General features: G+C 53.2%; 8 protein-coding genes across 8 annotated transcripts; 3 read left to right on the forward strand and 5 right to left on the reverse strand.

Moving 5' to 3' along the window:
• Positions 1-13: 13 nt before the first annotated feature.
• Positions 14-6,516, reverse strand: COCSUDRAFT_19326 (hypothetical protein; the record flags this gene model as incomplete). Its single annotated transcript, XM_005644161.1, has 9 exons — positions 14-179; positions 508-555; positions 1,229-1,353; positions 1,607-1,756; positions 4,387-4,536; positions 4,870-5,106; positions 5,539-5,654; positions 5,837-5,885; positions 6,322-6,516. Coding segments are annotated over 9 exons (1,236 nt in total), but the record flags the coding sequence as incomplete, so codon positions are not given.
• Positions 6,517-7,250: 734 nt separating this feature from the next.
• On the forward strand, positions 7,251-7,906 carry COCSUDRAFT_38113 (Molybdopterin biosynthesis MoaE; the record flags this gene model as incomplete). Its single annotated transcript, XM_005644162.1, has 3 exons — positions 7,251-7,430; positions 7,534-7,668; positions 7,778-7,906. 3 exons carry the CDS (start codon positions 7,251-7,253, stop codon positions 7,904-7,906), a joined length of 444 nt encoding a protein of 147 aa, XP_005644219.1.
• Positions 7,907-8,429: 523 nt separating this feature from the next.
• Positions 8,430-9,871, reverse strand: COCSUDRAFT_38114 (polyubiquitin; the record flags this gene model as incomplete). The annotated part of the gene is made up of 5 exons (XM_005644163.1): positions 8,430-8,646; positions 8,771-8,998; positions 9,123-9,350; positions 9,475-9,702; positions 9,855-9,871. 5 exons carry the CDS (start codon positions 9,869-9,871, stop codon positions 8,430-8,432), a joined length of 918 nt encoding a protein of 305 aa, XP_005644220.1.
• Positions 9,872-10,858: 987 nt separating this feature from the next.
• COCSUDRAFT_54581 (hypothetical protein) lies at positions 10,859-14,170 on the forward strand. The gene is made up of 7 exons (XM_005644164.1): positions 10,859-11,096; positions 11,285-11,515; positions 11,759-11,956; positions 12,354-12,584; positions 13,154-13,329; positions 13,468-13,632; positions 13,803-14,170. Exons 2-7 carry the CDS (start codon positions 11,332-11,334, stop codon positions 13,986-13,988), a joined length of 1,140 nt encoding a protein of 379 aa, XP_005644221.1. The 5' UTR covers positions 10,859-11,096; positions 11,285-11,331; the 3' UTR covers positions 13,989-14,170.
• Positions 14,171-15,369: 1,199 nt separating this feature from the next.
• On the reverse strand, positions 15,370-15,655 carry COCSUDRAFT_58417 (hypothetical protein; the record flags this gene model as incomplete). Its single annotated transcript, XM_005644165.1, has 2 exons — positions 15,370-15,510; positions 15,638-15,655. 2 exons carry the CDS (start codon positions 15,653-15,655, stop codon positions 15,370-15,372), a joined length of 159 nt encoding a protein of 52 aa, XP_005644222.1.
• A 676-nt stretch (positions 15,656-16,331) lies between these two features.
• COCSUDRAFT_44519 (cytochrome b561) lies at positions 16,332-17,902 on the forward strand (the record flags this gene model as incomplete). The annotated part of the gene is made up of 6 exons (XM_005644166.1): positions 16,332-16,399; positions 16,601-16,682; positions 16,801-16,931; positions 17,085-17,259; positions 17,367-17,489; positions 17,696-17,902. The coding sequence occupies 6 exons, from the start codon at positions 16,332-16,334 to the stop codon at positions 17,900-17,902; spliced, it is 786 nt and encodes a 261-aa protein (XP_005644223.1).
• Positions 17,903-19,249: 1,347 nt separating this feature from the next.
• Positions 19,250-21,493, reverse strand: COCSUDRAFT_58419 (hypothetical protein; the record flags this gene model as incomplete). The annotated part of the gene is made up of 7 exons (XM_005644167.1): positions 19,250-19,462; positions 19,665-19,895; positions 20,307-20,435; positions 20,787-20,870; positions 20,972-21,017; positions 21,144-21,208; positions 21,485-21,493. 7 exons carry the CDS (start codon positions 21,491-21,493, stop codon positions 19,250-19,252), a joined length of 777 nt encoding a protein of 258 aa, XP_005644224.1.
• Positions 21,494-22,297: 804 nt separating this feature from the next.
• On the reverse strand, positions 22,298-24,990 carry COCSUDRAFT_19451 (alpha-amylase; the record flags this gene model as incomplete). The annotated part of the gene is made up of 8 exons (XM_005644168.1): positions 22,298-22,474; positions 22,790-22,868; positions 22,968-23,023; positions 23,288-23,539; positions 23,837-24,022; positions 24,165-24,326; positions 24,454-24,597; positions 24,733-24,990. 8 exons carry the CDS (start codon positions 24,988-24,990, stop codon positions 22,298-22,300), a joined length of 1,314 nt encoding a protein of 437 aa, XP_005644225.1.
• Positions 24,991-25,829: the final 839 nt, after the last annotated feature.

Below are 25,829 nucleotides of genomic sequence, written 5' to 3' on the forward strand. Positions count from 1 at the left end.
CAGACACTCTGCATCACTTCTTGGATTGCTTCCTCCGGCCATTGGACACGACAGCAATGCTCTTGCGCTTGGCATTGCTGGTGGGCTGGCTGGCTGCTTCCTTCTCTACTCCTTTGCTGTACTTCAAGGGCTTGATCACAACGCCTGGCGTCTTCAGGATCTTGGGCCGCGTCATGTCCCTGAAGGCATGCAAGGCACAACTCAGCCAATGCCACCGCGTGCTTTCCTCACACCACAATTTGCAACTGCTGAACAGCTTGCTGTCCCAAAACAAACAGAGTGCTGCCCGGGCACAAAAGGATGTATAAAAGTACTCATCTTCTGCATGGGGCCCGCAGGGATAGAGTACGTGCAACAGCACTTTTCATCTACGCCCCCAGGGTAAGCGATTCTGACGAGCGTCAATCAAAGGACCAAGGAGATTGTAAAAGGGTCTTCCTTCATACAATACTCCCTTGGAAGGACATCCGCACTGGATGTTTGTGTGGGCTGGGAATGTGCGCGCACCTGAAGGAGGAGTCTGTATTGAAGTCGCGGCCGAGCGGCTGGCGGATGCTGCGCTCGTAGACGTCCTTGGACCCGAAAGGGAATGGCACCGACGGCGTCGCATACTTGGCCGCCTTCTTGTCGTAGCGCTCCGTTATTATCACCGCCGCCAGCCGTGCATCCTTGCGTTTGCCAATCGCATCCTGCCGATTCCTGCGCACATTGGACTTTGCTTGGATCTGGCGAGTCCATCAAGGGGTAGAATATGGGGCAGCCTCAACCTGCAGTTTGTCTGCAGACGCACATTCCCTCTAGCAGGCACAGCGTGTAAATAAAATTGTGATGCGCACTAACTCAGAGGCAAGGCAATTTCATGATGATCCCTCATGCCATTCCAAGGTGCGATGGCTGCATGTCAACACAGCAGCTCCCTCACAACAGCTCCCTCGCTCACCCACACCACCCAATCTAGACAGGACCGCTGGCGCTTGCAATTTGACGTGTCGGAGTATTACAAGGAATCGCTTTTAGCGCTCAAATTGAATAGCAATATGCAGACTCACGCTTTGCACACAGTACAGGACAGCATGCATGAATTATCCCTTACGCGTCTTAATAGCAACATTCTTGACCACAGTCTGTGATTGAGGACAGCAAGCAGAGACTCATCAATGGCCGGCTTGCAACCCATATCATATGGCTCAAGTTTCAGTGGACTGCAGAAGGGTGTGGGTCGGCTCACCTGACAGCCTTGTCCTGGGCTTTGGCCATCCAGCCAGGGGTGCGCTGCTGCCCCGCCCATGCGCCCCAACCGGGCAGCAGAGAAGGCGCATCCGCTGGTGGCGCCTCTGCCTCCGCCTCGCGCGCCTGCATGCACACTTGCTTAGTGTCATCATATTGCTGCCGGACGAATGAGCCCAACGGCAGATTGCAGCCAGCAAGATGCGGCGCTGCAAGCAACCTCATCTGCAAGCTGCCATCCTTCTGGTAAATCAGCTGGCATCATCGCCCTCCTTACAGATCGTTCAAAAGGTTCACTCCATGGCTGAGAGTTTCTGATATCTGCACACTTTTCCAGGGCAGCGAGAAAGCATGCACACAATTCGATGCGGGTGAGCACCTTTTCCTCGGCAAACTCTGCCTGCACATCGTCCCCAGCGAATGCGCGCGCGATGAGCTCGCGCTGACTCAGTTCCGTGCCCACCCTGATGGGTATCATGTCCTCGTCCTCGACAGCATCTGCGGTGTGCCCGTTGGCCAGGGGCCTGTCCTCTGCGCTCTTCCTTCTCCCTGTCCCCAGTCCTCCGTTTGTGGACGGCTGCTTGGAGGACCTGTGCGACCAGAGAGATTCATCATGGGCCTTTAAGAAAATTTCCCAGCATTGGAAAAGTCAAATGATGATGGCCCATTTGAAGCATCATGTGTTTCGATTCAGCCAAGATGCTACAAAGAAGATGGTGAAGAAGAGAAAAAAGCCCAAAAGCAGGGAAGCACCTGTCAAGGTAGTATCCAAGGCCCTGAGCGCCTTTCTGGAAGATGTAACCCTCTCGCGGCCCCTTGAACTCCTTCTCGGGCATAAAGTCTGCCTCGCCCCTGCTTGCGGCCTGCGCAGCCTCTCTGGCGTCTGCCGCTGCTTCCTGTGCTGGCTTGGGTCCCACGCTCACCTTGCCAGTGCTCATAGTCTTGGCTGCCTTTTCATTCTTCTTGGCACCTGCACAAACCTTCATGTGTGAGCCTATGAACCTCTTTGAGCTGATCTCAAACCTGTGCGGACAGAATACTATACAAGTGGGCTTCAGCTGAGATATACGAACAAGATTCCTCTCGGAAAGGCTATTGTGATGTGGCATCGCACCAGGCTGCGCAGCCAGGAGCTGCTCTCGCTGCTGCCTCGCCACTGCGGCAAAGACATCCCTGCTGCCACCGTTGACCCCACTCGCCACCAGTGCAGCCTCCCCACCAATGTCGTCCACGTCTGCTGGCTGCTGCTGGCTCGCTGACCTCGTGCGCCTGCGGCTGACCTGTTCATCGCTTTGCACCGCGACCGGCCCTTCAGTGATGCACACCCTGCTGTCTCCTGCCTCATCAGGCTCCGTGGTGCCGGCCTCGCTGCGCGTCCCTTTGCGTTTGGCGCGCACCCCTTGGCCCTCGGAGACCGCGGCGCGCACCCGAGCCTCGGCCGCCTGCCTGCCGGATGTGGACGGCTGCGCGCCCTGATCTGTGCCGGCCAGCCGCCGCCCCATCCGCTCCGCCTTTGCATCAGCATCCTCGTCCTCATCGGACACTTCCGCGTCGCTGCTTGCCTCATCGGACTCCTGGATGACAAACAACCACCTCAATCCCACTGGCAGCGTCAGAGGTGCAAGATGCTGGTAGATGCGCAATCATGAACGTTTTGGACAGACAATAGGGCTTGCCATCCTCCAGATGCTTGATAATGCGTGCAAGAACAACAAAGGCAGTGCATCTGCACCTGATCCTGTGGCTGCTGCCGGCCGGATCCAAAGCGCAACCGGCCGCTGCGCTCGGCAGGCTCCGCTGCGGTCCAGTCATCCTCGCCATCTGAGCCGGCACCGGCACGCGCATCGGCCGCCTCCAGCTCGCGCAGCATGGCGGCCGCGTCGGCCTGCGCCTGCGCGCGCCGCCGCTCCTGCGCTCGCCGCATGAACGGAAGCCCGAAGAGTCCCTTGGTCGGCTGCTCCCCCTCCTCGCCACCCCCTGCGCACAGCAGCTCACACCCGTCAGCATGGCCTCCCCAACTGTATCACCCTAGCATGCTCCCGCCTGCACTGCTGACAAATTTCCAGGCATCCCTTCTGAACACTTCAAGACACAGCAAGCCTCCCAGCACACCTGGTTAATGATCTCCTGTGGCCGTAATATACATCAAAAAGACAACTTAGCATTGCTGAACAACGTTGCAGACAGCATGCCTGTTCATAACAGTGAGACGCACCATTGATGATGTCGAGGGCGGCAACCTTCATCTTGGCTGCGGCGCGCCTGCTGTGCGGCCGGGCCTCGGCGCCCTCCGCAGCTTCCTCTTCGTCGTCGGATGCATCGGTGGCGCTGCTGCCTGACTCATCCTCCGACTCTGTGTCTGGCCGCTCCACCTTGCGCCGCAGCTCCTGCCCCAGCCGCAGCTGCTCCGCAATTGCATCCTGCGTCCCTGAAACACCGAGCTGCAAATCTCAGCACTTGGCTTTTGCGCCACTATTTCATACTATATCTCAAGCACATTCCGAGGTCATGACTTGTGCTTGAATGAGAGGCAGCACAGGCCTCCACATGAGCACGTTAGGCCCATGTTCAGAACAGGTGACTGTCATGCCTCTCGTGTGGTCGGCAGGGGGATCAATAAATCGTTGTTATTGTCATACGTACAGTGCCAAGCAACAATGTTGCTGTGGGGGGGGATTCTTTGTGGGTAGGGGAAGGGGGCGCACCTTCGTCGGTGATGTTGATGCCGCGCTTGAGCGCGCGACGTGCCCACTTGCTGGTGTTTCTGTGCTTGAGCGTCAGGCGCTCCTTGGCGCGCGTGAATTCTGCATCCTCCGCCGCCAGGCGCAGCTGCTCGTTGTCCCCCAGGTCCCCCGCCTTCTTAGCCTGGCCAGAACACACATTGATATTAGCATCATATCTTCTCAGCCTAATTCTCACTCAATCTGCACTGCTTTCTTGAGGCTGAATTTGATAGCGGCCCGCTCATGCAAAGTCAGGTCCAGAGCAGCTATAGAGACCATGCAGGGGTTCCAGAAAGAAGAACTGCTTTTGCACTGCGCCTAATGCAACAGAAGGAAGGAGCACATATCTCAGCAGGTAAGTTAATGTGCCTGATCATCGTAAAGTCAGGGGTCCAACTCCCTTCTTGCGCATCAGGGAGGCAGGTAGCAGAAGCACCTTGGTTTTGGCGGCGCGCTGGGCTCGGCGGTGGTAGTCCTTGGACTTGATCCTGGCGAGGTGCTTGAGCTTGATCTCCTGGTGGAACAGCAGACTGCGCATCTTGGCCAGCCGCTCTCTCCGCGACTTTGCCTCCTCCACACTCTGAGCCTGCGCATGCGCCGATGCTGACTCATCAGCAAACCCGCGCAGTGGCTTTACCATCCATAATCTTGAAGCATAGAAATTGCAACGGGATTCTCATTTCTACCACAGAGTGTTTCAGGGTTGAGATGTCTGAGGAATTTTGCTCCTTTGGTTGTGCTGCTCACACAGCATCCAGCAAGATGCGAGACTCTTTCTGATCTACCCACCATGCCACAGAGAACCGGGCAGCCATGAAGAGGAACTGGCCTAGCTATGCATGCATGCCCATCAGTGACTTCACGATGAGCAGAATAAATTATATTTTGTGGGGAAGTTAAAAGTCGAGCCAGGCTCCACCTTGAGAGCGAGGGCCTCCTCGGCCTCGGCCACGGCCTGCTCGTTGTGCGCGCCGGCCGCCTCCAGCATGACGGCAATCTCCCGCTCGAAATCGCGCGCCGGCGCAAACTTGGCCGTCAGCGCGGCCGTGGTGCTGGTGCGCTGCACATCCTCGCGACCGGTCGCAAATTTCAGCGTGGCCGCCTCCCGATTCGCCTTGACGATGCTCTGCCACTTGGTCACGTCCTTCGCCGTCTCCTCGTACCTGCATTGCACAGGTGATTACATGCTAAGCGAGCTGATCATTGAAAGGGCTTGCCACTAGGCAACCCCAGTCAGACCTGCATGTCCTGACAGTCGTGTGGTGCAGCAGACATCCTCCCTCTCCCCATCATCGACCAGCCAGGATGGATGCAGCCTGCCACCCATACTTGATGACTTCGTCTCCTTGCACTGCCCCCCAGAGATTACTATGCTGGGTATATTGGCTTTGTCTGATCTGTCAATCGCAGTCAGGTTGACAAAAAAGAGCACTATATATTGAGTACATCAAGGCCGCATGCTTAACGGTAACGATGCTTTCAAGAAACAGTGATGCTCAGTGTTGGATGCAGTAGGTGTGAATGCGTGGGCGCACCCGGCCTGACGCTGCACGCGGTTGGCAACAACGGGCGGGAGGGGCGCTGCCACAGGTTGCAAGCGCTTGTCAAGTCGCTCCAGCCTCTTGCGCGCGGCGCCCAGCTTGGCCCTGTCCGTACCCAGAGCCTCCACCATGTCGCTGAAGCGCAGCTCTCCCCCAGCATCCCCTGCATGCCCAACCTCATATGTCATGTCCATTAATACACCCCCACTCTTGGAATTAGATGCAAGCATCACACTCAGATCCTGTCCATAGCAATAACCATGCCAGCTCTTTAATCTTCCAAATTGGGAGAACAAAGCCTGTACAGATGCAACATGCCATGTCTGGCTCAAGTCTGGGGCTTACCTGCAGATGCCACGGCGGGCTGCAGGTTGTACTCAGACTCTGGGTAGACCTCGTTCAGCAATGTGGTGGCCCTGCGGCGCTCCGCCCCCCGGGGGCCGCTGCCGGCGACTGCAGCGCTGACATCAGCAAGCATGCGCTGATGTCGGTCTTCGTCCTCTGACTGCTCCTGCTCTTCCTCCTCGTCCTCTGAGAAGGCACCCTCAGCTTCTTCTGGCTCGGCAGCTGCGCCCTCCGCTGCGCCCTCCTCCTGCCGTACACCACAAACAATGCTCGGGTCTTTGCACGATCTCAAATGCTGCAGCCAGACAGTTGAGCTGCTCTGCATGCAATCTATAGGAAGCAAGCTTCTTGTGGGGGTTATCACCAGCTGACTGCTAGATTTTACCCCTCCAGCATTTGTTTGTGCTTGTCAGGGGTCATCAGCCAGCATGCAAAGGCCTCACCGGCTCCGAGAAGTCATCTGTGTTGTACTCCTCTTCGTCTACATCACTCTCTTCGCTCTCGAGCAGGTCAGGGCTCGCGGCCTTTGCTTTGTCCTTGCCCTTCCCCTTCCCCTTGCCCTTTCCCCCGTCAAGATTCCAGTCAGCATACAGCTTCTTGTCCTCCTCTGTGAAAGCAGCTTCCTCATCAATTTCCTCATCCTCAAAGTCTGAGGGCAGCTCGTACTCGTAGTTTTCCACCACCTACACCCCAAGTGCAGAAGGGAAGTCAATGTCGGGCGAGTATCGCGCAATAAGCAAGATAGTGTTATAGACTTCATTATATATCGTTTTCTATACGTTTGATCGTTGCAGTGTCTGACAGGTGACACTGTTTAAGTAAATAACTGGCTTAGTGTTTTACTAACCAGGTTTTAACACATTTCAACTGGACATAAATATCCGAAATCATACAACAAGATTGAATATCTCTGAAAACTTACATCATAGCGTTGACCCGCATGTTTCTCTTCGTCAGGCACCAGGTCATAATCATCTGCTTCGTATAAATCCGCAGGCGGCCCTCCAGCCTTTCTCCTGCCACCTTTCTTCGCCATCTTATTATTCTTTCTTTCCCACAATCCTAAAATTTCTTACATTGCAGCAAGGTGCAGAATGAAGCAGCAGCTTGGCCGCCGAGATCAGGGGTCGGTGAAGTGGAGAACTCCGACACCGACATGGCACTTGGACTCCATTCGGCAACAGAGAAGGCATTCTGGACCAATCTCCAGTATAATTTGTATCTGATGAAGTAAGAGCACAAACACACCCTTATCAATGTAGGCCTGAGCTGCACAGCCTGAATTTCATGAGATGCTCTTTGCTTGATCCTCGTGATCAGCAAGACCCTCGTTCCCGATCAAGCTTCTGACGTGCAAAACCTTTGCACTGGCGTAAACGTCATTGTTGTTGGCAGTGCATTCATGGCTTCCACAATGTTTGTGGAAGTCCTGCCCGATCCCCTTGAGCTAAATAAGTATGTAGGCTTTGTGGAGGACAATGGATCTGGCGCGATCGCCACTTTCATGGGGGTGACACGTGACAACTTTGATGGGAAGAAAGTCTTGAGCCTGTCATATGAAGCTTACGTTCCGATGGCTGAAAAGGAGATGCAGGTGAATGCATGCAAGAGTAGGCAGACCTCGACAATCCCTATGTCCCATGAGTCTTTCATCAGCACTAGCTTCTCACTCCTTGAGCGATGTGGGAACCCAACAGGTAATTTGCAGAAAAGCGCACGATAAGTGGGACTTGAAGAAGATGGCTGTGGCACATCGGATTGGACATGTCGGTGTTGGGGAGCCGAGTGTTATCATTGCAGTCTCATCAGCACACAGGAGGGAAGCTCTGGAGGTAGGCACACCTCTCAAACCAAGGTGTTGTTCCAAGGTACTGTTGCTTCGCCTCCATGTTTCAGTCTATTGTGCTATTGCATGCGCAACCTTTCTGTCCCGGGGTACAGGCGTGCCACTGGGCCATCGATGAGCTGAAAGCCACTGTTCCCATATGGAAGAAGGAGCTCTATGAGGGCGGTGAAGTCTGGAAAGAGAACAGTGAATCCCGCAATGCACAGCGGAGTGATCAAGTATAGAATGGAGTACATTAAAAGCGCCGCAACGGAAGAACTGGTGCACAAACCACCAAGAATTCTTTATGAATGATCTTGTCTTCATTGAGGGAATTCCTTTCGAAAGGCTGAGCAGTGGCAGCGCAAACAGGAGGACCCTCCTGGGTCCGGGAGGAGAGAGGGTTCCTGGATCCAGGCTGTGTTTAGTGACATGACATGTCACTGACATCGCTCGGCTTGCAGTGGACCGAGACGTTGACATTTGTCTACATTGCTGATCGCTACCACATGTACAACAGGAGGCAACTGATTATGATACGAGTAGATGAAGACTTATCCAAAGATGACATCTAATTTACACTACAAGATTGCTCAGGCATATGCTACATAGCTGAAGAGCCAACTACCAAAATGTAATACAAACGCTACAATATGCCAAGCCATGAAAGCAGAAAATCAACCTCCGCAATCAGTTTTTCCCACCAACAAGCCATAGCCATGCACTAAACATACCGCAGAGTATGCATGCAATCTGATGATTTACACATCAGAATCCGCCACGCAGACGCAGCACCAAGTGCAGGGTGGACTCCTTCTGGATGTTGTAGTCAGCCAGAGTGCGGCCATCCTCGAGCTGCTTGCCGGCAAAGATCAGGCGCTGCTGGTCAGGGGGGATGCCCTCCTTGTCCTGGATCTTGCTCTTCACGTTCTCGATGGTGTCTGAAGACTCCACCTCCAGAGTGATAGTCTTGCCGGTCAGGGTCCTGCAGGCAGGAGCAACGACATGTCAGAACATGTTCCAGAGGGATGACAGTAAACCCGACAAACCGTACACCACAGCAACGACATCAGCAGACACAAATCATGAGCAGAGAAACAGACACGCACTTGACGAAGATCTGCATGCCTCCACGCAGACGCAGCACCAAGTGCAGGGTGGACTCCTTCTGGATGTTGTAGTCAGCCAGAGTGCGGCCATCCTCGAGCTGCTTGCCGGCAAAGATCAGGCGCTGCTGGTCAGGGGGGATGCCCTCCTTGTCCTGGATCTTGCTCTTCACGTTCTCGATGGTGTCTGAAGACTCCACCTCCAGAGTGATAGTCTTGCCGGTCAGGGTCCTGCAGGCAGGAGCAAAGACATGTCAAAACGTGCTCGAGAGGGATGACAGTAAACCCGACAAACAGTACACCACAGCAACAACATCAGCAGACACAAATCATGAGCAGAGAAACAGACACGCACTTGACGAAGATCTGCATGCCTCCACGCAGACGCAGCACCAAGTGCAGGGTAGACTCCTTCTGGATGTTGTAGTCAGCCAGAGTGCGGCCATCCTCGAGCTGCTTGCCGGCAAAGATCAGGCGCTGCTGGTCAGGGGGGATGCCCTCCTTGTCCTGAATCTTGCTCTTCACGTTCTCGATGGTGTCTGAAGACTCCACCTCCAGAGTGATAGTCTTGCCGGTCAGGGTCCTGCAGGCAGGAGCAACGACATGTCAGAACATGTTCCAGAGGGATGACAGTAAACCCGACAAACCGTACACCACAGCAACGACATCAGCAGACACAAATCATGAGCAGAGAAACAGACACGCACTTGACGAAGATCTGCATGCCTCCACGCAGACGCAGCACCAAGTGCAGGGTGGACTCCTTCTGGATGTTGTAGTCAGCCAGAGTGCGGCCATCCTCGAGCTGCTTGCCGGCAAAGATCAGGCGCTGCTGGTCAGGGGGGATGCCCTCCTTGTCCTGGATCTTGCTCTTCACATTCTCAATGGTGTCCGAAGACTCCACCTCCAGAGTGATGGTCTTGCCGGTCAGGGTCCTGCAGACGGGAAGAAATATATGAGCTCATAAAGAACACAGAATGTGTCACAACAGGTAATCACAGTGAGCAAATCAAGCCAGCGATACTGCGCAAGACGTGAGTGAGCCACAAAACACTTTGAACTGAGCCACGCAGCACTTGGAACTTACTTGACGAAGATCTGCATCTTTCAAGCTTGTCGATAGCTCTGCAAAACAAATCTGCACAAAGCACACATATGATCAGTTTTCAATGTGCTTCAAGAGCCTTCCAACCTTATTTAAAATCTATACTGCCCATAAAGTGTTGAAAAGAAGAAAGAAGAAAGCTACCATACAAAACGGAAGGCAAGCGAATGATGCATCAATGCTACTTCTCAAACACAACAATTTCCAGCAAAATCGACAGGCACCAGCAGAAAAGTGCCTGACTAAACTGTTCAAAAGTGATCCGCAAGAAAGCTCTTCGACGACCACGGCCGCCTTTAAAAGCGGACCGCCATATTTACCAGATACCGTTATAACGTCCAGAACGACAAACCAGTGCCAAGACAACCTCTGAGGACAAAAAGCCAAGATTAGAGGAAAACCTCTGCTCCACGTCCTCCCGTCAAATCGGCGGGCCAACACTGATGAGCCACACCGTCGGGCTAACTAGCTACAAAAATGCTCTCAATTACAACCTGGCAGGGAATCGAGAAGCAACAGCAGTGGGAAAAGACAATCTGGGTCAAAAGCTACCGCCAAGGCACCCTTGACCATAAACCCACACAGACCTCCAACATGATCACCAAAACCACTTGCACATCACTGTACATAGGGTATAAGGCCAACCATGCATGTCAGCCGCCTCAGGAGCACCTGTCTTGTAGGACAGATTCTGCTGACAAACCCGCGCACAGGAGGACAGAGCACTCTCACCTGATGATGCTCGGGCGCAAAGGACGTCAGGCTTGGCACGAAGCAGGAGCTGAGCAATAAATTTTGGGGCGAGGCTGCTGATTTTCTGAGATTTTGTTTGCGTGTGACAGAAGCTTCTCGGCTCCCACGCGCTTGACGGCGTTTTGGGAATGACTAGAGCCTGATTAGGTTACAGACAGGAGAACGGCACAGGAGACTGGTCAGCGTCCAGCTCCGAGACGAAGCCTGCTAGGATTTTGTTTTCTCGTAGTCGGATCACCGCCTGAAACTTCAACAGGTGACAGAGGGGCTTGATATGCATGAGATCGTAAAATGGTGCTGCGCCTGACGCGTGGTAGCTCGGAAATGAGCTGAGGGTAGTTCCGGAAAACATAGGACAAGATCTGTGGGCCCGTTTGTTCTCCTCTCAGCCGGCAGACAGGCGAAACGGAGCTACAGGAGAAGTATTGATAAACCTAATCTTAACGAACCCCATTGTCCCACGATCGCAAGGTGGGTGAAACAGGAATACGCTAGCTCGTTGATGCCTGTACTATCTTTCCAACACTTTGTATAATCGTTTGAATCATCGAATCAAGGCAGTGCATTGTTTCATCACTGATGTATATACCACTGAACCTCCGATGACTCCACAACTCTGGCCTGATAGCACAGTCAGAACATGCTTGTTCAGTGCACAGGTTGATCACAGGATCTGTTGGTGGTGGGTAGACAATAAAGGGAGTACATGAACACTCGCAGAATGGCTCAACTTTGGAGGACCACTATCGTGGCAGTGCTGCTGTGCACGCTTGCAGTGGGCTCGGCAAAGGCCAGGGAGCCCCATCGAGATTTGCACGGGTCACATAAGTCTGTTGCTGTCGCCGATGGGCGCCTTAGAAGCGCCGATGGGAATACCTACTTTGTAGTCCGTGCGTCCTAACGCCATCCGCTTGCTGTGCCACTCTTGCGCTTGAGCCCCTTCATCGAAAGGTGGCTTGATGACACACATGAATAGGTCAAAGGAATTATGTCTTACATGTTGCTGATTCGCCCAATACGGAGCCAGGCTTGACTTTGCATCCTTGCCTTGATGTCATGCTGCAGGTGTGAGGCTCATCTGGATGCTATGGTCCTGAGGTGTTGAATGGCGGTTGTGTTTCTGTGGGGTGCAGAGCCATTTGGCAAGGGGATCGTGAACGCTCAGCTGAGCGTGCTGAAGGGACTGGAGGCTGCCAAGAGGCATGGGTACATCTTTGTGGTGCCCCCCATGGTGCAGTGGTGGGCGGAGCACGAGCCCAGTTACCTGCTCATACTGCCCTTCAACCACTTCTACAACGCTGAGCACTTTGAAACTTTCGCCAAGGAGTACGGTGAGGCCCGCCCCTGCTCCTGCCCTGGTGCTTTCCTCTGTTGTACTTTCATTGTGTCCTTCTCACATGCAGGAGCTCACAATGCGATGTTCTGAGGTGATGGTTTACAGAAAGAAGAAGAAGGCCAAGCAGATACACCCCTTTGGGATCATCTGTCCAGAAGCACTCTTCTTTCAAAGAGCCCAGAGCAACACTGAGCAGCTGGACGTGTCAGCCAGCACGCTTGCAGATAGGAGGACATCAGAAAACCACCAGGAAGGGGTCCCCATGACAAGCAGAGACAACAAGCAGAAATGAGCACACATAAAAAGCAAAGCGGAAATCACCCAAATTCTGGACGCGCAGTCCCTGAAGTCAAGGCTTCATCACAAGGAACGAAATGAGTTTGTCAGCGCAGGTGCTGAGATCGCGTGGGAGCTGCCGGCAGACAGGACGCCTGCATGCATGCTGCAGCAGCAGCTGAGCGAGAAGGCGCCGCAGGCAGTGAACAAGGCGACGCACCGCGCGTGGGCTCAGGAGTACGGCGTCATCTGCCTCAGCGGAGCTTCCACTTTCTTCACCATCGACGGCGCTGATCAACCCCAGTTCTGGCCGCCCGACAGCCTCCGCCAGGCGCTCAAGCCCTCCGGTGCGCGTCTGCACTGCTGCGCTTGTGCATCTCATGCATTTCATCCCCTGCCGTGCATCTCTTAAGCAGCTGTGCATCTCATGGCTGCTGTGCGTCACATGTGCAGCTGCGCGTCTCATGTGCTGCATTGTATCTCACGGTGCATGTCATGTGCAGCTGTGCATGTCATGTGCTCCTGTGCATCTTATGCGCAGCTGTGCATTAAATGCGCTGCCGTGCGTCTCATGCGCTCCTGTTAATGTCATGCGCTCCTGTGAATGTCATGGCTGCCGTGCGTCTCATGTGCTCGTGTGCATCTCATGTGCTGCATTGCATCTGACGTGCTGCATCGGCAATAACACATTCGGCTGTAGCGAGCTCATTCAGAATGCAGGTCCTGTATGGAGAGACCTTTCAGCATTGCAGGTGTCAGGTGCCCACAAGTGCCAGCCATGTTGAGACTATCTTGCAGAGTGACGAGCCAAGCACTTGGCACTGGCTCGTCAGGAACTCCTATAAATCTGCGAGCGCCCAGGCAGACTCTTCAGAAATGTAATTCAAGGTGTGACCTGGTCGGTGCATGCATGCAGATGTGTACGCGCGCGAGGCGCAGAAGATGCTGGAGGAGGTAGCGCGCCAGTTCGGGACAAAGGAGTTTGTGAGCGTGCATGTGCGCATTGAGGCAGATTGGGAGGAGCACTGCGCTGCAGCAAAGGACCGAAATGACCTGAGCTCTGCCCTTTTCAACAACAACTACCAGTGCTGGGTGAGCCCAACTTCTCAATCATGAGCGCTGCTTTTTCATATGAGGCTGGACGGTGGAATGCCCAGGAGTCTTGCATCTGATAGAGAGTAGATCGCTTCACGTCAAGCACCTGTTGAAATCAACGTCTCTGTATCGCAGGTGGATGAGGCGCAGACTGCTGAGGTGCTGGAGAGGAAGCTGAAGGTGAAGCCGGGGTCGCTGCTGTACATCCAGTCAACCGTGCCCCTCAAGAACATGCAGAAGCTGTGCAGCAAGTACAAGTGCTTCAACCGGGACACCGTCTGGAAGGAGCGCAGCGAAGAGGTGCGCCCTCCTTCTGTCCTTCCACCTTTGCAACTGCGGACTGCACTGAATTTTGAGCATGCAGACTTTGCATCTGCTCCCTGCAGTGATAGTTAAGCATGCAGCCACCTGCGTGCATTGCTTCAAGTACCACCTGCAGGGTGCACTGACACATATCTGGTTGCATGCAGATTCCATACAAGAAGACATCTCTGGTGCTGTCATACCTCACTTCGCTGCTGGCGGAGCATGGCACGGCATTGTATGGCAACATCCATTCAGCATACTACGGCGAGCTGGCCAAGAAGTTCTCAGCTGCGGACAAGCCTGCGCACCATCTGAATGCAGACTGCCCAATGAATGAGCTGTGCAATTGAACAGTAGACAGCTCGGGATGCATAACTACGCGTTTGAGCTGGGAGTTTGCATTTTTTTCTGTTTTGGTGCTTGAACTTTGTTGACCTGTTCGGATCCTGCCAGTTTAGAGGTACCTAGGTGAGATTGACTGATGGAAGGCTTTGCGCAGCCTTGCCTCCCTGACACAATAAAGTCGTCAAAGTCTCCAAATCTACACTGAAGCTTGCATGATGATCTCATCTCATCTCATCTCAAGAGCACAAAGCGTGTGAAGGCGGTTTTGGAAGCAAAATCTAACCCAGGAAATTTAGCAGCAGCCACAGCAGCCAGTGCACTAATGAACATGTGATGTCCCAAGACGTACAAAGTTTACATCTGTGCTATTATAAGCAGCTCTTTGGCTGCAGAGACCATTTGCCTTGTGGCACTTCCCCAGACCTGTACATGATGGTCGCAATCGCAAAGTTCCAGCTCAGCTAGGTTTGGCCAGCAAGCTCACAAATATGTAATACACGTATGCATAGAGTACAAGGTCACCAGGCTGGAAATCCTTAAATTCCTTTTCAGCGACACATGCAGCGAAGTGCACGAGCTGATCCACGAGCTCGTACTTCTCATGTCACTTGGGACCAACCAATTTCACAATGAAGCCCAGGCTCACAGACTTTATATTCTTCTCCCAAACTTCATGCAAATATACGGTACTAAAATATCACCTGCCAGTCTGAAAGCCCAGGAGCCCATGCACTTGCCAACTAGCTCGCACTCCGATCTCACTGTCCTCTTCCTCATCATCATTCTAATGTTGCAGGAGCTGCGCTGCTCATTCAGCAGGTTTAATGGTCGGACAGCTACCTCTGCCACAGCACAGCTGCACTGGGGCCATCGGCGACACATCTGATTGGGCGGGGCGGTGGCTGCACGACACGCTCTGCCTCCTTTGGCCTGACAGCGCGCCTTTTGGCGGATGGCGCTGTGTCACTAGTCCTCAAGAAAAGGTAAATTAGGAACCCGATGGCCACAAAGTGCACCACCATCAGAATGGCTATCAGGGCTCCTGCCCCATGCAGCGCATGTGGGGAGTGCTGGTGCTCAACCAAGTGGAACCCCCTGTGCAGCAGCTGCTTGTGCTCATGAGTGGTGTTGTGCTCGATGAACGCCAACATGTTTCTGTGGGCTACGCCATGTTGCTTCAAAGATCCCTTGCGTCACAGCTCTCTTCTGCAGCAGAGTCTCTCTTTCCAGCGTGTGTCTTTTCCTGCTGCCTGAAGGAGCTTGTGTGCTGCCCGAAAGGGACAATAGGCTGGAGCTCTACTTCTTATGCCTGGAAGCTGTATGATCAAGCTCACAGCGCCTGCTCTCCTGGTCACTGCTGTGTTGCTTTGTGCAATATCGCCACCCTCAGTCTGTCGCCACCTTTCTTGAGGGCCTGTTGCCTCCACGCGCCAGCATGTAAAGCCAGAACAGGAAGGCGACCACGTGAACTGCAATGAGGAAGCCTACGATGTTTCCGTAACCCAGGAAAACGTCCTTGTCCGCTCCCTGAACACATACCACAGCAGCAGAGACTGTGATACGGATGTCAAGTGGACCACTTTAGTTGCAAAGAGCAATCTGTGTATACCAGACCATGCAACAAACAGTACATGCAGATGTGAAGTCCACTTACCGAAGGAACAGGCGCCATTGGCTACTAGTAAATGTCCTCGTCAGTGATCACCTGCTCACAGCACCCAGGTATGTTGATGTTCAAGTCATGAGGTCCTCCTTCAATTTTCCAACAGAAGCATAAGAGAAGCAAAGAGAACCTTGATCCTTTGCAAGCATGTTTCTTCGTCACATGTAAAATTTTAGGCAGCAAAATTCCTGCGAAACGGGGAGATCACTCAGTTTACCTGAAAGGCGCGTTACATGAGTGTCGACCATGCAGCTTTTGGCAACTTCTTCGGATGCCTTTTCTGCTAAACACATACAAGAGGGTTTTGCCAAGACGTGCTTTTCCTTTCAATCGAGGTTGTATGCGGTGAGAAGAGTCAATGTTGAGATGCAGCTTCCACCAACATGGCATGCAAGAAATGTCAAGGCGATCAGAGGCGTTCCTTCTGCATGTCGTGGAATTTGTCAGAGGCTTTCTCGTCCAGCTCAGTGATTACACTGCACAGATCATTTGGGGAAGACTAAGATCTTTATCAAAAGTGTGCTGCTAAGTTGGAGCCCTCCAGTGGAGAAGAAGCTTTTGCAGATAAAAGTCGTTTGGTGATGGTGATGTAGAGCCTGTTCTGGGAAAACGTACGAAATCCAGATTGCTTTATCGCCTCTATTGACTCCGGAGTTCCCTTTACAATACCACAAGGCCCTCAGACATGTCTGAAAATGGTCCAGTGTTTTGGCTGGGACCACCTGCACCCAGAGCCTTCTCTATCTTCACAAGGTTTGTCTTTCTTGAGGTTTTTCAATGTCTGACCTGGTCAACCATAGAAATTGTGACAAGTATTGCGTATGATGTGATAATGTGCACTCAGTAGGGCAGAGAAGGTCCCTGTCCAGTGCTCCATGCCAGGCTACACATTCCAAATTCCATGACGTAATGGCCAGTATTTTCCTGGTGATCATGCGGTTGTCCATCCTGCAGGGTATTGCAGGTAGTCACACTTATACTCGTTGCCGTCTGGGTGCTACATGACCTTGGTGGTGTGGCATTTTCTCCAAAGCGGGTGAGCGAGTGCACCCTCAACTCACAGCATCATATTTCTGCATGTTGACAGCCATGTTCAGAGTACCGCATCATGTCTGCAGCCCTGGCCTTTCACGTGGTGACTTGATGCATTGCAGATCAATCTTCTAGTGAATGACACCGGAGTGATCTTCAACTGGCACCCTCTACTCATGACCCTGGCCTTCCCAGTGCTCATGGGCGAGGCAGTCATAGCCTACCGGGCACCCGTGGCCTCCAACCTGGACAGGTGGAGATGTCAAGCATCTCTAATTGCAAGGCTGGTGTGACGGGGAATGAACATGTGGATCCATCTACCTACCCATCTTGGAAGTTGCTTAGCGCTAATGTACCTGATCAGCAATGTAGAGCTGTGCTTGTGCTGACCTGCATCCATGCGCAGGGGTCAGAGAAAGCTCCTCCACGCCCTGTTGCAGATCATTGCAGTGGTGGCCGCTTTGCTGGGCGTGATTGCTGCCTTTCAGTCGCACAACTTAAAGAAGCCCCTGCCGATCCCCAACCTGTACTCAGCACATTCATACCTGGGCATCTTCACACTGATCCTTCTTGGGCTACAGGTAAGCCTCCCAGGCGGCCTGAATTATGCATCCTACCCAAAGTGCCTGGTATAAATGGCCACAAGTGATGGTACAACAGGTTTGATGATGTGTGACATGTCTTGCAGGCGATTTTGGGCTTCACTGCATTCCTCTATCCAACATTCTCCAAGTCCAACCGTGAAGCTCTGGCCCCCTGGCACACGTTCCTGGGCAGGGCCACCTTCATCATGGGCCTTGCCACCATGGCGGTAAACTTGCTGTGCTGCTCTGAAATTGACCTCCATGATGACAGATGCCTCCGGATGAGATGGCAGCTGGTGATCAAGATTAACAGGAACCTGCAAAGTAGGCTGTAGATTTCATTTGTGTGCAAGAGGACTGATGGTGGGAAGGAGGGGAGTCTTACTTCACTGGTTGCAGGGGCGAAGGGTGATATGTGTTCACATGTGCGCAGGTTGGCATTCAAGAGAAGACGCAGTTTGTGGCAGCAGCAAAGAAGTTGGCGGGGGCGGGCCTGTACTCCAGCGCACTGAGGCTTCCAGCCACGATCGAGATCTTCCTAGCGCTCGTGGGAATGGCCGTCCTGTACCACCATGTGCCCGGCCCCTCCACCCGGCGTGAAGCTGACACCCTTCTGCCCGATGTGCTGCAAGACGCCTGATCGCTGCGCAGCATAGCTCGACTGAAGGTCACCTGCACTCCTGCCCTGCTGGGGGGAACCTCCAACGATGACAAGTTGTTGTGCATCTGCTGGCGAGCTCGGTTGCTAGGATAGGACACAAATATTAGCTGTGTCTTTTTGTAACTGCAAAAGAAAGACCGAAAGGCGGCTGCGTGAATTCTCATGCAAGGGATGAGGTCAGACTGGTCCTTATTGAGGTATGGAAGCGCGTGATTGGTCACGTCATATACCACAGTTGAAGCATTTATGTCCAGGCAACATGCACAGCCATGCCTTGTGGCCTCCTTGATGTGTGAGCCTCATTGTGGCGATCAAGCTTCTCTTTTACTTGGGCAGCAGTGCGAATTTTTAGCTCTGTGCGTCCCAGGAAATTTTGTATAGTTCGGTGTCGTGGTATTTTTGTGCAGGGCGCGTGCATATATGCTATATAGCGCATCAATTCATGCCAATGTATCCACAAAAATACCTCAAGATATTTGCGAGTATAGTCTTTAGAAAATGAGGAGCGGGGACTGTTTTTATTGTACCATGTCTCAGCTCGTAGACAGATTTAGGTTTGAATTTAGGCGTGCTGGCTGCATCAAGCGTGCATGCAAACCAAAAAAATCTGATTTAGTCTAGATCTTGATTTTGATTAAGTCTTGCAAGCTTGAGGGTTTACTTGATGACCGAATAAGCTGTTGCTTCACATTAAATGCTAGTTGTCCTGGGGAGTGCAGCAATTGAGCACACTGTCCTCATTGAACTGCTCATTTTGGATCACATCTTCTCTGAGTGACAGACAATGTACATATGCATATGCAGCTGCAGGCACGAGTCAAGCGATTACCACAGACCTTGCTCTCAGGCCAACAAAAAAGTATATGTTTCGGTAGCAACACCATCCTGTAATTGACTGCCAAACTGTGCACATAGCCCTCACAACAAAAGCCAGCATTGACATCAATGTATCTCCTGTTCTGCTCACACTGGCAAAACTGGCACAACTGGAGAGCGCATCTGTTCTGAGAGCTCAACGCCTCACGGACATATCAATGTGGAGTAAATATGCAATAGAGATGCTTCAAGTGGGACTGCCTGCACAAGTAAGTCCTCCAAAGGGAGTGCAGAGAATTGACCGAATATGGGAGAAAGCTGGAGATACACACTCAAAAGGATACTCAGTCTCATGCGCATGCCCCTCGTCCTTCACCGAGTTACTGCAAAATTGTCACCTCCGGAGCAATGTGTACCCTTCAAAAACTCCTTATCCCACCTCTCATACTCAACAATATCACACACTTCAAGCGAAAACATCAAAGGCAATGAAAGACCTTCAAATACTCATCACTGCTCCTTGTCTTCAAGAAGAGCAAATCCAAAGGGCCGAACAATCTTCAACCTGGCAGCGGCCTCCACAGCAGCCGCCGCAAAGGCAAAGGTGAGCATGCTCTCCCCAGCAGCCAGCGCAGAAGAGCCGAACACAGCTACATCCACAGGGCTGCCTCCGGCTGAGCTTGCAGCCACCTGCGCTGCATCCGCATACGCCAGCCCTCGCACCTGGACACATCACGCGGAAACTTCACATCCCAAACTAGCTGCCAGAGCTGCCGAGCTCCCCAAAACAGCAGAAATTCACACGCCACCAAGTCTCCATTCTGCAAGGTACAGACAGCAACCTTGCAACGCAACACATGTCGCATACATTCAATGAGCTCAATCATAGGACCACAAACAGAAAGAATGGGGCAAATCTACGCACCAGGCCAAAGGCAGCCACGGAGCCGCCCTTGAGGTGCGGGTTGTTCGCAGCCGCCGACTGCACATAGCGGTAGGTGACGCCGAAGAGCAGGCACGAGGCCACCACCTGCGCAGCCGACAGCGCCGCGCTGGCCTGGTTCTGCCCATGCACCGCCAGGTAGGGCAGTGCGGCCAGCAGGCCCCCCATTGCCGCCACTGCTCCCGCCTTTGCAGACTCCAACCGCTCCAGATCCTGCCAGACAGGCAAGTCACACCGATGATCACTTCAATGCGCCACCCTCTGCAGGGAAACAGTCCTTCAAAGGTGAGGAAGGGTCACCATTCTTTCATCTAGACAGCGTCATGCTCATCGTGATGCGCATGGTTCTGCAATTAATTACTTCTTGACAGCTAATTAGAATACCCCTTCCTTCCGTCTGACATGTTGCTGCAACACAGACAAGGCACTGTCACTGTCAATGTGAAGCGCCTCCTTCCTGCAAGGGAATCATTCACAGCTTTGAAGAGGTCAGCTTTTCTCCATCTGACAAGTGGCTGCACACTGATCAACAGACGGAGCTTCTCCTGGGTCAGACTTGGGGTAAATTCTGACCAGCGGGACCTGAATTTTTCTACGACAGTGGTGGGGAGGGTCCAATCACACCTGGCTGCTGCTGGTCAGGAGTGCGTCTCGCTCCCTTTTGGCGCTCTGAAGCTCCTGCTGAGCCTCAAGCAGTGCCCTTTTTGCATCCAGGACGTCTGCCTCTGCCCCCCTCTCTGAAGCTCGCTGCGCCTGCACAAGACAGTGCATCTGTCAACGCTCTGATCGTACATACGTACTAAGAAGTGGACGGATTTGCCACTGAAATCAGGCGACCAGGTGCTTGATGCTTCCAATACTTCAGTCCTCCCCGGGATGTGCAGTGCATGGCTCATGCAAGCCATGTTGGATTTCTTTCTAATGCTTAAGTGCAGTCATGCCCGGATCTGACAAAAGGTGCACTTTCTGAGACAGGATATCTACTTATCTTCTGGGAATTACAGCCTCTGTAAGGACCAGACCCTAGCTCCTTGACGAGAGTCTCCTTATCAGTGTTTGTGTGGTACTTCCTACTCCCGATGCAGTGTGATCCTGGGAGCTCACCTGATCGGCCTCCAATCGACGTGCCTCATCCGCTGAGGCCTGTGCTGCCTGTGCAATCTCCTTCTCAAGAGCTGCCTGCTGAGCCTGCATTGCCAACGCCTGATAGTCAGCCCAGACTCCACTGGACAGATATTATGCATGTCTGGGGAAACATTAGCAGATGCACAGTCAAGCTTGAAAGGCACCTGCAAGCTGGCCACAAGGGCTGCCGCCTCTCCGACACGCTTCAGCCTGTGCATGGGAAACAAGAAATGTAAGGCCTTTTTCAGGTTTGACGGAGGTCTACACATTGAAATGTGCAATTAAAAAAATGAGTGAAGTCAGCAGGCGTCTTCATGAGGTCCACTGAGTCGGTACCTTGCTTGGGCAACAGGATCCAGGTTGAGGAGCTCCTCTGCCACTTCCTGGTGAGATTGCTCGCCCTGCACGAGATCATGATTGTAAATTGGCTGAATATTGCAAATTGCAACCTTCAAATTGTTTGAATGCTATCAAGGGGTAGAAGCAGAAACTACAGAGGCCTGCAAACGCGAGAGCAAAATAAGTCTCAGCACCTTTTCTCCTGTAGCACCGTCAGAATGGCTAGCCCTGGCTTTCGATTGTATCAACTTGCCGCTGCCCTTCCTTCTCTGGTGGGTCTGATGGAGAGAGCAATTTGAAGTGTGGAGGCTGCACTGTCGCGCTGCGGCAAACCAGACCTGGTCCATCGATGCGGCTGATTGAGAAGATAGCATCTTTGCAAAGGTGATGAAAATTCCGGGGGTTGCCGCGTATTTGTGTCTGACGCAGCAACGAAGGGCGCCAAACGTCCGCAAGCAGTCTCTAATAGGTGACTTTTGGACAGACAGAACGAATTTCCAATTGCTGAGCTTACGGTGTAGCTGGGATATATAATGAAGATTTGTGAAATGCTTATTCGTGCAATCAAGGAACACCTTGGATATCGAACAAGTGCGCCCACTCCTGCTCAGTGAAACCGTCGTGGCACCGTCATCACGCGCCAAAGCCACGCCTCTTCTTATCTTCCTCAGATGCGTATCTACAATTTTTTGCTTTTGACTTCCAAGAATTTTCCACGCATGTCTTGACCTTTGCATACTGAAACACAGCGTTACATCATTTTTAAATATATATCACAAGTCAAGCCTCTGCAAGCAGTCTGGAATTGCTCTGCATGCACCCACACTGGCCGGCCACAGTGCTCGAAGCTCAGCTGCAGGCCTAGGCAGCCTAGGCTAGGCTGCAGCGCGCTGATCAGCAGCCGCCGCGGCTAGCGGCTAGCATGCTGCCCCGGGCACACAAACACCCGAGATATCAGTGTGCATTTGCACCCATTCCAATCTCCCTAATATACAATGTTCCCTTGTGCACCAGGGGACCAGCTCCTTCTGGGCAGGCCCCTTTGGCATGATCACTAATGCAGCTCTTGTTCGCTGCATACCCAGTAGCCACCGCACCGCGGTCCCCTAACATCGAATGTTCTGACTCGCTCAATAAATCTCGAGCATGAGTCAGAAGTGGGCCTCCCAAACAGAAAAGCCAGGCCCCGCCAGCGCGAGCAGCCAGGCCTTCTGCCCCACGCTCACGCTGGCCTTCGTTGGGTCCCAGCTTCCCAACCCGATCTTCACTGTGATCTTCCGGTCTATCAGCGCCGCGTACACCTCGTTGTTCGCCTCACAGACGTCCACCTGTGCACACGCAGAGCAACATTGATGCCTCGCTCTTCAACCCCAAGCCATTCCTTGTCACCAAGGCTTGATTGAAGCCATGCATGCACTCAAATTTCGGCCGTCATCAGAATGGCAAAGGCTGGGAGTGCCCATTGGCAGTTCGATCTGGCGGTCTCAGGACAGATTTAGATGCAACTTGTAATCTCCTAGCGCATTGCAAAATGGGGAGCACCCGCAACTCGCACTGCGGGCCAATGCGGTCTAACACATTTCAGATTGAAAGTTAGTGTAATGTGCAGAACGTCAACAAGTGCACGGAAGAATGGGGCGCACCTGGGACTCGCAGTGCAGCCCGGCGCGGCGGCGCAGCGCGAGCAGCTGCAGGATGGCCGAGCGCAGCGGCCGCAGCGCGCTGGCCGCCCCCGGCTGCGCGCCGTCCCGGAGTGTGTGCGACGCCAGCAGCGCGCGCAGCCGGCGCCACAGGCTGGGCTTCAGCATGCCGTCCGTCCACAGGTGGTCGTAGAAGATGCACGGCGTGCCCGGGTGCGTCAGGATGTACGCGTACCCCTGCAGCCACGCATGCAATTGTCTGCCCAGCAATCTTACCTCCAGGCATGCAGGCACCTGATGCCTCTACATATCTTAAATTGAAAGAGAAGGAAAAAAGTGACCACTTCCATACTGCGAGCCTAAACACTTCCATAGGACCTCAGTCAACTGGTGGGACTCCCAATGCTCGCCATGGCACATGCTTTGTGGGGTGCAGCACAATCCACAATGTGATACTAGCTACACCAGCAAGATCCAGGCTTAAGGAGCTGAAGGGCCCACCTGGTGGAGGCTTTGCTGGGGGAAGGGCCAGTGGGCCTGCGTGGATCCGGTGTCGTGGTTTTCCACAAAGGTGACCGCGCGCGACGGCCACCAGCCGATCATGCCGGGTGGCCGGCCGGCGCCGTCGCGCAGGCGCCAGTACTCGCCCTTTGCCACCGCCTCCTGCAGCACGCCCTTCGTTGTGAAGTCGAACGCCGCCGCGCGGCCATCCGCCGCGTCACACCAGTCCACTATGCGCTGCCGGTGTGCATCCTGCATGCAGCCAGGAGGAGTCTTTCAGGTTCTGTACTGTAATGGACTGGGGTGAGGCTAGTGTGCAGTGGTGATAGCAATGGAAGTCATGCACCCTCAAACATGGCCAGAAACACAGTAGAATTCCTCGCATGCAATGGGGCACAGACAGACCTTTATAAGCAGACAGAGAGACTCTAGAACTCTGAACACATCTACCCAGTGCGTCTGGTAGGCATGAATCAAACAGGTGGGGTGCAGGGAAGTGTTCCAATAATTGGCGGGATTTGCAGAGCGCGGGCAGTGGTTTGTGCGCACCTGATCAAAGTCGATCTTGCTGTCGGTGTACGCGCAGTCGTCCCAGAACTCTCCGACCGCCAGAGCAGGATCGGTGGCTTCGATGTATTCCCTCACGTGGTGCCCCCCGTAGCCTTTCACAAAGTCAAAGCGCCAGCCGTCAAAGCCCACATCTGACCTCAGCCAACTCAGCCAGGCCTTGATGTCCTGCGCACACACTCTCTTGTCCTTCAATGGACAACTCCTTTTGCAGTCTACAGCAATTTCACAGCGGCTCAACTACCAGGATGGTCTGAAATTGCTTGTCATGTGCAAGACTGGCTCGATGGTCCAGCTGGGTGCAAAGCACCTGTCGGACGCGCTCATTGGTGTGATCTACGTTGGGTGCTGCTTCAAAGGGAGCACCCTCCTTCTTTTTGCCCGTGCCTCCATAGGCTTCGTGATCACTGCAGACACAGGACTCATCCCAAGGGTACTTCCCCGTGAACTGGTTCCACCTCCCCTTGTCATCCTGCGTACCAACCATGCACTTTGTCAACACCTCCAAGATTTCATGCTATGAGGCTGCGTACCGCAAATCGTGAAGAGCGCGTTTGTGTTCTGGCTACACCAGGATATGATTCATGCAGGCAGCCCACCTGCTTCCCAGCGCATCTGTGATTGAGCACAATGTCGGCAAGCGCTTTCACGCCATGCGCATGCAGTGCCTTTATGCATGCGCGCAATTCTGCCTCGCTCCCATATTTGGAATCCAGGCACTCGTACTCTCGCGGCAGGTACCCCTGCAAGTGCCAAGAAAGCATGTGAGCGTAAAAAATTCCTCTGTAAATCTTGCATAAATGATACAGGAATTTGAGTCCAACCATGACAGCAGTGAGGGACAAGGAGACAGCAGCGAATGCAGCTTGCAGCAGCACCTCTGCACTGACAGAAACGCTGGGCGGGGGCAACCAGACGGCTGTGATGCCAGCTGCTCGCATCTCCACTGCACGCCCAGCCAGCACGGCATACCAGGCAGGTGAAGCTCTTTGGGCGCACTCCCAATTGAAGCCCTGGACATAGAAGGCTAAGTAAGGACAAGCTGAAGCAGCATCAATAATTTCTGCACAAGCATTTTGCTTGAAGGGCAGTGTGACACAGCCCCAGACCTGCAAAAGGACCTCCTTTGTTCCCATGGGCCCTTCACCGGCCCCTTCGGCATCTTCCTCAGGGAGTGTCTCGCAATTACTATTACTTCTGCTAGCACCTATCCTCTCTTGTTGGAAGGGGGGCAGTGGGAACCCAGGAGAATGCCGTCGTCCCAATTGAGCCTGCAACACAAGAAACCGCTCCGCTCTTGTGACTAGGATGCTCTTGTGTATACTTCTTGTTATATGTATTAAAAATCTCTCACATTTTGGAGGAGATACTCAGGCAATGTCCCACCAGAGGCCTTCGAAGTTCACGGATGGATGGTGCGTCAGAGGCATCCATGCTTGGATTTCAACGTGACTCGTCCTGGAAGCACACTTTGTCAAAAAAAATGTTGCACTGGGAGCTGAAGGGTGATCATGTATCCCTATATATCTCGCCTCTCATCCCTTGTATGAAGCAGTCCTTTCCACCCTCACTTGTCTGCCAGAACAGTAATTTCTTCAAGTGTCTAGAAGCAAGTATCACACGCTTGCATCGGAGCGGACTCAAAGGCCTTGGTATCTCTGAGCAATCATTCAAAGAGGAGCTGTCGAGTTTGTTTGGGAATTATCGACGTTTATCCGTTTGACTTTTGAGTGGAAGGTGCTAGGCAGCTTCCCTGCACCCAGACTTGCTTGTGAGAATCTGTTCTGAGGTGCCAATTGCTGTGTGCTCTCTCTGTTCCTTGCTGACAGCAGATCCCGGATTGCTTTTGCAGTGCCTGCTACTAGTTCTTTACAAGCATTAATTGCCGCCGAGGAGAAGCGCCACTAGTGGTCACAGCTGTTGCAGCCTGCACTGATCAGTCATTGCATTCATGCGGCATCGATTGAAATCTGAC

Source organism: Coccomyxa subellipsoidea (assembly GCF_000258705.1).
Source record: "Coccomyxa subellipsoidea C-169, whole genome shotgun sequence".
In the NCBI taxonomy this organism is placed as follows: Eukaryota; Viridiplantae; Chlorophyta; class Trebouxiophyceae; family Coccomyxaceae; genus Coccomyxa; species Coccomyxa subellipsoidea.